Here is a 10,952-nt window from a genome sequence, read left to right as displayed (position 1 = left end):
ACTGATCAGGAAACTCAGATCAGTTTGGTGTCTTTGTAAGTGAAAGTAAGAGTGACTTCCTGGTTCTGTGTGAGAGGTAGGGTTGTCTTAAAGTGGCAGATCACTCATTAGCAAACAGAGAAGTATGGTCTGTGTGTTTATGTGTGTGTGTGTGTGTGTGTGAGAGAGAGAGAGAGAGAGAGAGAGAGAGAGAGACCAACACAGACTGGGGTGGGGGTTTACAAACACACCTGGAGTCTCACCTGAAGAAACTACATGTGTATCATGGCTGTAGTGTCACTCTGCTGCTCTCTGCTGGAGACACAGAGACTCACACTGAATACTGATTTTCCATTTAAGTTATTAAGCAGTTCTCTACAGCCGAGAGAGGTAAACCTCATTCATAGACACTGATCATTTTGAATAGCAAGTCTGAAATAAGAAGTTTAGAGCAAGATCCAATACACACAAAACTAAATACACACAACCTCCTCTCAGAGAACTGCACTGGACTTTTAGAGGGAGAGAGAATAAGGTGATAACAACAGCATGTCTTTGGTTTCTGTGTAAAAACTGATCACATACGTGTGGTAAACTGACAGTGAAGGTAGTGAATTAGGTTCAGTGTTGGGGACACAGAGCAGAATAAAGTTGTTGAATGTGGAGGAAGAAATGTTTTAGTGAGAAGTTGTGTTTTCATTAACAGTCTGTTTAGGGAACAGAGCCCACCTCTTCATAACTGTTCTCCTCATGGGAACTGATGCCCTAAAAATCATTTTCGTAGAGCATAATAACCAGTTAACAACATCTATAACACATTAAAACTCCCTTATGAATGCTTTAATGGTCAGAAATGAACTGCTATCACACAATATCTGTAACTCATTTTACAAAATAAAACACCCCCTTCAGGACTAAAATGGTTACTAGATTCATGTCTCTTTTCCACCCTGTGACCCTGTTTATTAAAGTTTAATTACAGATAAAGTAGACTGCTCTGGTTCTCTGATGGACAGCCCTGTACTAATGTGTGACAGCATGTTTACAGATACAACACTGGCAGTTTATAACAATCTAATGATGATTTATATACTATTAATTGATAATTATTGATTATTCATGAAAACTATGTATTATGAGGTTATTATATATAAGTTGTTTTTGTTTGTCTCCATCCGCTGGTCATTTGATGTTTATCTAGAACCAACACTCTCCACACCTTACTATTGGTTGATTACTGTGAGGAGAAGTGGCAGTAATGGGATATATTGATGTACTGCTGTGTAATGAGATGAATCTCCAGACTCAGACAAACTGGAAGTCTCTGGAGGGTCTGTGATCACTGATAAACAAACACACAGATATCTGTATAGAGATGGTGATGGAGGCTGACGTCATGACCACACCATCTGTGGTCTACTCATGGTTCTGGGCAGAGCTAAAAGGAGTCAGTCAGATTGAGTTTAGATTCAGTAATGATGTGGTATGGTTGACATGACCATTAGACTGTGTCATATGCTCTATGACTGAGTTGAATGTAATAAGAGTCACCCTCTCCAGAGTCAGTGCTGTCAAAATATCTACTGAATGTGAAAATCACACAGGATTCAGACAGAGAGACACTCAGTTCAGTTCACGTTAATTTACTTCAGTTCATTCAATTCAACATAGACACACTTCTCAGATTTCTTGTTTTTTTAAATAGATTAGAAATGATGTACCTTCTGTCTCAAAGGTCAGCGGTCAAAATCCAAATGACAAAAACGTACATGATGATTTTACTTGACTGTCCATCTCTGGTTTAAACAAAATCTCCAAGCAACGGGGGAAGACTGAACGTCATAAAATGATTTTATCAAAACAAAACCATCACAGTCATGAAAAGAAACCTCTCATTCAACACTTCAGATATCTCACCAGAAAACATGTAGAGAAGAATCAGAGGATGATCATTAGAGTAATCTCAGCTACAATCACAGCACTCCTTCACTACAACCTCCATCCATAATAACCAAATCATGTCTGTCATCTGATACTACAACACAATCATTTGACATTATGATTATAACTGAACCATTCTATTTTAATCATTTTTGATGGTGGCATAACCTCACTTTTGACCCTAAACCACTAAAAAAGTCTCCTCTGACCCTAAACCCAGGACAGAGGGGCTGAGTGAATGTGGTCTGGACTGTGTGGAGGAGGGTCATTGTGTCAGAGACGCTGTAGAAGGACAGAGTTCCTGCCCTGTGGTCCACATACACTCCTATTCTGGAGGAACTGGGGACTATGGGGAGTTTAGTCTCTTTATTATTGTGCCAGAATGAATAATTAGAGGGAGAACAGTACAAACTCCAGGACTGATCATTACGTCCAAACCAACACTCACGACCCCGTCCTTTCCTCCTGATGTCTTTATATGACACTGATATATAAACCCCATGACGCCCACTCCACTCAGTCTCCCAGTAACAGCGTTCAGACACACTCTCTCTATACAACACCTGATAACACACATCAAATCTCTCTGGATGATCAGGATATGACCAGACTGTGTGACTGTATGTTACCACTCTGTTCCCCTCAGACAGACAGAGGTGTTTATATGCTGTGTTGGGATCCAGTGTGAGATCACAGGTATCTGGTGGAGTTGAGGAATAAAAATTACTGATGAACATCAAGACATTTTAAAAATGAAAACTTAAATCACTGAAATCAATAAAAAAACATTAACAGAGACATGAATAAAATGTAAGATTCACTCTATCTTAAACGTATCTTTCATTATATCAAATTCAAATTTCCAAACAAGACACTTTATATCCAATCTCAACTTTCTAACATAGATAATCTTTCTCATATTCATTTTTAAATGTAAATTTGATTCCCTCTCAGGATCATAACCACCAAAAAGTTCCCCCTCTCTCTCTCTTTTTCCATTTTTCACTGTCTCTCTTTCTTGCTCTTTCTCTGTAAATCTACTCCTCCTAGTTAATTCAATTAAACTAATCTGAGGGTTTTATTGACATAAGTTATGAAAATATTACTAAAGTAAAATCACTAAAGGGGGAGGGATCAAAGGGGGCGGAGCTTATCTGCTGTTGTCTTATTGTGACTGTGGAATGTTTGAAAACTGTCAGCAGTCTAACAGTCATAACTGTCAACTTCACTACTCAACTGTCACACTGTGAGTGTCAAATGTTAACTTACTTTTTATAAAAGTTTCTGTTGTCTTTTTATCTTTTTAAATTCTTAATGTCTTTCCTGTACCTAGTCATGATTCTTCTCTCTCTCTCTCTCTCTCTCTCTCTCTCTCTCTCTCTTTCTGCCTCAATTCAGTTCAACATGATTTAGTGTCAGATATGTTACCAAAGTAGATCATTTTATGACAATAAATGTAAACTTGCAATGTGAGAGAACCAATAATAATGACAACCAATAATAATGACATGAAATAATGACAACAACAACAACAATAATAATGACATGAAATAATGACAACAACAACAACAATAATAATAACAATAATAATAATAACAACAACAAAAATATATATAGCCACAAGCGGTGATGGCGAGCCCTTGCACCTCCGGCAATCTGGACCCGTGACATTTCGTCATCCAACAATGCGCTCATATCTGATGTGTGTGTCAGATTACATGGTCAGCAACAGCTAAAGGGATTCGGGCTTACAACCATACAACCACAAAATATCAGCAAGTTAGTTGCTGAGGTATTGGCAAGTAAACACAAATATTAAAGTTATATTAATGTCCATGTGTGTCTTTGCACGATATAGACATCGGTGTCATGATTCTAAATCAAATTACAAAAAGGAGAAAAAAACTGTTTCTTAGGAAGCATACAATACTGCCATACTGCTGTAGGGGTCGTCAGGTCCGTAAACCATGTTACCCATAATTCCCTGCTTGACCGCATGGGTAATCTGTACCCATCTTCTCAGGTTTCACTGTAACGGTATTGGATACAGCAATGAAGCAGCTACCATACAGTGATGACGCAATTTTCGCCATAAAACTGCGGAAAATTCCAAACTCTTTTCCTTTCCAGCCCCGCAATTCTGCAACTCCCTAGCAGCGGCTCGCTCTAGCAGCAGCTCGCTAGCAGCGTGTGTCTCTTTTCTCTGCCGAAGAAAAGGACAGCGTAACAAAGAAGCGAGACATTTGTACAACCAAAGTTTAATTTACTTTCTCTCGCGCAGTTGCAACTTTAACTTCTACCGGCTAGTTACACTGTAACGCACAGTATTCGACGGAAGAAAAGGCGACCGGATCCCTTTTTTATTTCTTTAAACGTCGATTAACTAAACCAAGAACCCTTCAAGATCATCGTACGAGCCACCGAGCCCCGAAGATCTTCAAGTGACAAGGAAAGGAACTTCTCTCTGGACCTGCAAATCGCACTGCTCATCAGACTACCAAAGACGCACCTTCGGTCGCCACGCAATGAGCTATTCAAAGTAAGGCTGGCATCTGGGCATACTTTAGTATTAAGATTACATGCAGTTAACGTGAAGGAAGTGTTGTTATTTGAATTCTTTTATGATTTAAATGTACACACTGTATTTCATGTACGATGAGGTTTTTAGCCGTTTGCTATTTTCTTTTGGTTACAACTAGTGAAGGATAGATCTGGCATGCGTTCTCTCTCTCTCTAACTCCCCTTTTCTGATTGCACACCTCCAACATTGGGATTGCATTGGAATACCTGTACATAGACTCATTACCATTTTGTTACCATTTACCCTTTGATCATTCTATTTGCTGCTGATTATTGATTGTACCATATCAGTATTAGTTTGCCAATTAGTATTGATTGTGTTAATAAATAGTATCATTGAAATAAACTGTTGTCCTGTCTGTTCCTGCCACAGTATTCATTGAATGCCAACCTCTGCCATCAAAGCACTCCCAATTACCTTCCCCAACCTGGTTGTTCATGAGTGTTATGGATTTAGTAGTGTAATTGTAATACATTAGTACTGCAATACTCTCTAAGACTGTAGCACAGTGTTACAGCTAGTTTACCCCATTAATCTTGGTTGTTTAATTAATAAAATATTGAACACCCAAATTAATAGTTAATAAATTTTATGAGACTGATTTATTAATCCTATCACACCTACATCTTTTGGTGTCCCTGTGTTAGGACTGCAATTGCACCTACACTGCCGACATAGGTGAGTTAGCAACAACGCGACTCAAAGCTGATTTTGCCTGTGACTCATCCAAAATTTTCATACAGCTTGTCAACCGTTATCCACGATTTAATCACCAAATTAATACGACACCACAATTAAAAGAGGTCGTTTTTAACGAAGCAAAACGTCTCCCAATTTCGGTGATTTAGCAACACTGCTAATGTGCCCAAAACACATAATCAAACATGACTGCTCTTCTTGTCCAAATCAAAACACATAATCAAACATGACTGCTCTTCTTGTCCAAATCAAAACACATAATCAAACATGACCGCTCTTATTGTCCAAATCAAAACACATAATCAAACATGACCGCTCTTCTTGTCCAAATCAAAGACATGTCGAGGGGTATGGCATAAGCACCGCTAGACCAACCTCGACGGTACAACTCATTAATTTGATTGATTAGAAAAGAAAACACCTTTTCTGTTACGAGATGGTGGCGGCATAGCAGGGTGTTGCTCTGGGCATGTGGATATCATCATAAGCATCATAACCAATAACCTGTGAAGTTTTAGCCGTATCAAGCAGTGCATGGAGAATTTATGACACATTGCTGTCCTGCGTGGCAAGACATGTAAATTCATCATTTCACCATTTCAACACCTTGCAACATATCAAAAATCCCTTGTCAATTTAAAATCTGCAGCATCTTCACATCATACATAGCAAATCTGACATGAATCCAATGAACCGTCTAGGAGGAGAAAGTCAAAATGTAACACGTGTCAAAACACACGAAATCCAAATTAACTCGCTTTCTGTTGGGAATGGCCAATACAATGAAATTGCAAATTTGTTCGTCTTGGGGAGACCTACATGCCTACAAAATTTGGTGCGTGTAGCTGAAACTACATGCTGACACAAGACTCAATGCCATATGGGGGCGCTATGGAGTCCCCGGGCCACACCCGGGGCCAAGCCTCCGTCTCTGAGTAACTGTCACAAGCACTAATGTGTGTACCAAATTTCAGGAGTTTTCACCCATGGGAACCACCTCAAAAATGGCCAAGTCTTGAAGAAAAAGAATGATAAAAGTAATAATAAATAAATAATCCTGAGGAAAGCAATAGGGGCCTTGCACCTTCGGTGCATGCGCCCTCCAGTGGACACCGGAGGCACAGCACCTTCGGTAACAGTTAACAGTTGTTAAGGAGTTAAGCTGTGTAGGAGTTGTGAAGGTTTGTTGTAATCATGTAATGACTGAGCTATTACTGTCTGCAATCAAGCATGTGTCTGAGTGTGTGTGTGTGTGCGTGTGTGTGTGTGTGTGTGTGTGTGTGTGTGCGCGCATGCGTGTACATGTATGTGTGTATGTGTGTGTGTGTGTGTTTGCGTGTGCCTGTGTGTGTGTGTGTGTGTTTGTGTGTGTGTGTGCTACTCACATTGTAAGAACTGCTCTCTGGTTTTGGGTTCAGGGAGAGGAATGATGTCAGAGTTTGTCACTAGAAAAACAAAAGGATTCATTAGACTCATTATTAAAGTGTTCACAATAGAAAGAGAAACGGAGAAATAGAACAGAAAATACTTGAAATTAAATATTCTTTACAACATTTAAGTAACAGCATCTAAATCCTAAACCTTTACTGGAAACTCTTCCAAACTCCTCCTTACAGAAATCCTCCAGTTGCTCTTTCAGCTGAGAGACGAATTTTCCTACATCCTCAAAAGAGAGGTGTGGACTGACAGTGATGCTGGGTAAGTCTTCAGATCCAGGAGGGGAACAGAGAGATGAGAAACTCTAAACACAAACACACACGCAAACACACACACACACACACACACGCACGCACACAGATACACAAACATAGCCTTGATGGATGGAAACAAAATTTTACACAAATTTTACTGAGGAGAAGTCAGTTACTGTTATATTGGTGATCATTTTGTCCTCCACTGTTACCTGGAGGAAATGGATGTGATCCTCTGTGTGTGAAAGCTGCTCCAGCTCAGTGTCTCTCCTCCTCAGATCAGAAATCTCCTGCTCCAGTCGCTCCAGGACTCCTTCAGTCCGACTCAATTCACTCTTCTCCTGATCTCTGATCAGCTCTATCACCTCACGGCACCTTCTCTCAATGGAGCGGATCAGCTCAGTAAAGATCCTCTCACTGTCCTCCACTGCTGCCTGTGCAGAGCGCTGTTAGGACACACACACACACACACACACACACACACACACACACACACACACACACACACACACACAGAGGAGGGGGGTCCATTACAATCACACACACACTCAGCTCTTACTCAGCCAGTCTGTTCCCTACACTGTGACTCAGTGGGACTGGACAGTAGCCCAACACTGGACTCCTCACTGACTGACTGGAGGAGAGCCCTGACTGAGCCCTCAAATGACTCCTCCAGCAGCCAGCTCTTGTCTTCTCCTCTGTTCAACACTCACCCTCAGAGACTCCACAGCCTGTCTCAGCTCCTGCACCTCCTTCTCTCTCTCCTGGATTCTCTGCTGGTTTTTCCTCTGACTTTTTCCCAACTGTTTCTGTTACACAAATAAAACACATCATTACACTTGGTCCATTTACACACATACTTCTGTATCCAATGAATCTCAGTGTGATAAAAAAGTCACTATCTCGACTGTTTAAATTTGAGGCTGTTTGCACTCATATATTTAACTGTTTTGGTTTGCTTTAAAGCCCAATTTTTCCCTTTGAGTATGAATTTATATCTGTAATTAAAAAACGAAAACACTGGGTATTTGATGAGTAGCCTGTAGTGATAAATAATTACAGTCATAATCAGTATAAGAGTACCAGTGGAGACAGTCATTATAGAAGTGAACTCTAAAGGAATGTGTTATTACATAAAGAGGAGAAGGTATTTAGCCCCACAAATACTCTGCCCTTTTTCTTCTCATTTTAAATACAATCAAATGTACATAATGTGATAAAGTGAAAATAAATCAATGTTCTCCACACTGTATACATATCACAATATTACATTTGTCACAACAAAATTATTCTTCGACAGAGAGCAGGAAAAATGCATTTGTGTCAATTTAAGCTAACGTTTGCCCAGGTTAGAATATAGCCTGTCATCATTTTCAATCGTTTGCAAAGAGTTTTGTTACTCAATTAAGACTCCTACATAGTTGTAATGATAATTTGCTAATTGTTTTCTTTTCGTCGATGCACTTGGCCGTTTGTATCAATTTAAAATCTTCACAACACTGTGTTCTTCCCTCTACCAAGACTCCCCACGAGACGTGCTCCTCCAACAGGAAGAAAAAGACGAGTAGAGCGGTGATTTTTAGATCCAAGTTTTATTACAGCACTTGGCGTAACACTGCCCCCTTGTGGACGGCTAGTTCAATTACATTAAAAATGCGAGTAAGTGGGAAAACGGTCACCAATATTTCTTAATATTAATACAGTTTCAAAACAGAAATGCCTCTGCATATTGTAAGTACAACAACGTTGATTATTAGTATATGGATATTCGTCGCATTTGTAATGATAACATTTCATAAGATTCCTGTATAGTTGCTGAAAAACCTCTTTTCCCCAATTACGGAGGTGGTGTCTGTCACCATTAAAATATGAATTACATTATGAAACAGGCCATGTCAATAAAATCATATTCAAGTCTGTCAGTCAGAAATGTTAGAATAATTATGTTGGATCCAAATGACAGTTATCAGTGGTCAGTACACATTTACACACATTCTCATTGAGCTGTGAGAGAAGTCCCTGTACATACCTGTCTTTCAGTCCTCTCTGCTGCCACTGACACTGTTTTATGGTCTCTGTGTTCATCCACCAGACACAGATAACACAGGAACTGTTGGTCGGTTCGACACCACAGCTTTATCAGTTCATTATGGTGAGGGCAAATCTGGTCTTGTAGTTTTCTGGTGGCATCAGTCACATTGTGTCTCTTCCCTTTGAACAGTTTTTCATGTTGTTCAAAGTGAGTTTGACAGTAGGAATCCAGACACACCAGACAGGACTTGATGGCTTTGAGTTTTCTCCCAGTACAAACACCACACTCCACATCTCCAGGTCCAGCATAACAGTGAGCAGGAGGAGCAGCATCTCGGAGTCTCGTCTTCTTCACTTTCTCCACCACTTCAGACAGCATAGTGTTTTTACCCAGAGCTGGTCTTGGAGTGAAGGTCTCTCTGCACTGGGGGCAGCTGTAGACTCCCTTCTGATCATCCTGATCCCAGCAGCCCTTAATACAGCCCATACAGTAACTGTGTCCACAGGGAATAGTCACAGGATCCTTAAGGAGATCCAGACAGACTGGACACATGAACTGGTCCTGATACTCTGAAAAACTGACCTCTGCCATTTTCAGAAATATGATCAATCCATGAAACGCATGCTGATCAGGAAACTCAAGGGACTTTGATTTCTCTGTAAGTGAAAGTATTAGTGACTTCCTGCTACTATATGAGAGTGAAAGAGTTTATTTTAAGGCCAAAGATCATTTATATTTCACAGAGAGGTGTGTCACTTTGATAGAGAAAGAGAGAGAGAGAGTAAGTGTATGTGTTTGTGTGTGTGTGTGTGTGTGTGTGTGTGTTGTTTAACCTGGAATTTGCCCTTACAAAATTGCATGTGTAATTCAGAGGCAGTGTCAGTATGAAACTCTGCTGCCCTCTGCTCACGTGTGTGTGGAGTCACTAGACAAACTCAACTAGTTCATCAAACAGATATATTTCAGTCTCTTTTACAACAGCTGTAGCAGGGGTGGATTTAGGCATGGGTGACATGGGCAGCCACCCAGGGTGGCATCTTGCCCGGGGGCGGAAATTGAGCGATCAGTTTTCTATCGCTTGTTTGCTCGTCACGTCAATGATATTATGTCACCGTATGGGTCAGTTAATCTTATCAGAGTGGGCGCCCTGATTCTAGTTTGTGAGCTAGATAGGCGACTGCCTGGGAAGGTCGCCCACTCAGAAGTACGAGATTGGAGGGGGCAGTGAGGGAGGGGTTCACCCAGGGCGCTGTACAAGTTAGAACCGCCCCTGACACTAGCAATGTATAGTATTTTAATCTTGATAAGTTAAACCTGTAATGTTTTATATGTGTCATTATCACGTTCATGTTTAGTGAACTGGTTTACATTCAGTATATTCTGTTGGATTTGTGGGTTAAATAAAAGGTGTTCAAACTCTGTGAGTAACGTTGTCATTACTAGCCCCGAAAGAATGTTTGACGCCACACAGAATTGCATTTTTATAATTTAACAAATTATATTTGTATTCCTGTCTAGTAATGCCTACGAGTAAATGTTTATTGATTAAAATGTGTTTGTGATGCTTTACACATTTGTTCTTATTGAATTAATTGCGACTTCTGTAGCTAGTCAATATGGCGCCTGCACTAGAAATCCTTGTAATGCAGCTCTTGCTGATTCATCCTGAGGCAGAAAAGTTAATTGATCACTGTTTTGACGCCATCTAGTGGCTAGTATTAGAATTGTATGTCGCGATTGTAATTTCTTTATTCCCTTGTGTTCCTTTGTACAGAGACCACACACATCATATTGCTATTCCGTCAAAGACTTAAGAAAAGGTGGATTTCCGTAACCTCCTGTCTTTGCCCAATCATCCTCCTGACCGAGGACTGGAGTGATTTCAGTTGGACCCCAGCATACACACACTTTCGGATGTTCCACACGTGAATGGGACAGGGCACAGAGGTCCAAATTTATTTATCTGTTTCCTTCTTTTTTGGTTTGTACATTTTTAGTTTGTCATTTTTTTAAATAAAAAAATATTAAG

General features: G+C 40.1%; 1 protein-coding gene across 1 annotated transcript; it reads right to left on the bottom strand.

The window, feature by feature from the left end:
* Nucleotides 1-251: 251 nt before the first annotated feature.
* LOC115815492 (tripartite motif-containing protein 16-like) lies at nt 252-9,514 on the bottom strand. Its single transcript, XM_030778446.1, has 7 exons — nt 8,921-9,514; nt 7,605-7,700; nt 7,104-7,337; nt 6,788-6,941; nt 6,586-6,645; nt 2,299-2,620; nt 252-294 (listed from the first exon to the last, which is right to left on the bottom strand). The coding sequence occupies exons 1-7, from the start codon at nt 9,512-9,514 to the stop codon at nt 252-254; spliced, it is 1,503 nt and encodes a 500-aa protein (XP_030634306.1).
* Nucleotides 9,515-10,952: the final 1,438 nt, after the last annotated feature.

Source organism: Chanos chanos, chromosome 6 (genome assembly GCF_902362185.1).
Source record: "Chanos chanos chromosome 6, fChaCha1.1, whole genome shotgun sequence".
Lineage (NCBI taxonomy): Eukaryota > Metazoa > Chordata > Actinopteri > Gonorynchiformes > Chanidae > Chanos > Chanos chanos.
This window is presented reverse-complemented; position numbering and strand designations above follow the sequence as displayed.

Excerpts from the sequence above, each read along its gene's own strand:
- LOC115815492 (XM_030778446.1), bottom strand. The coding sequence starts at position 9,514 with ATGGCAGAGGTCAGTTTTTCAGAGTATCAGGACCAGTTCATGTGTCCA. Across the intron at positions 6,942-7,103 it reads ATCACATCCATTTCCTCCAG|AGTTTCTCATCTCTCTGTTC; the intron begins GTAACAGTGGAG and ends GTTTGTGTTTAG. Across the intron at positions 295-2,298 it reads CCCTCTAATTATTCATTCTG|CAGAGAGCAGCAGAGTGACA; the intron begins GCACAATAATAA and ends CTGTGTCTCCAG.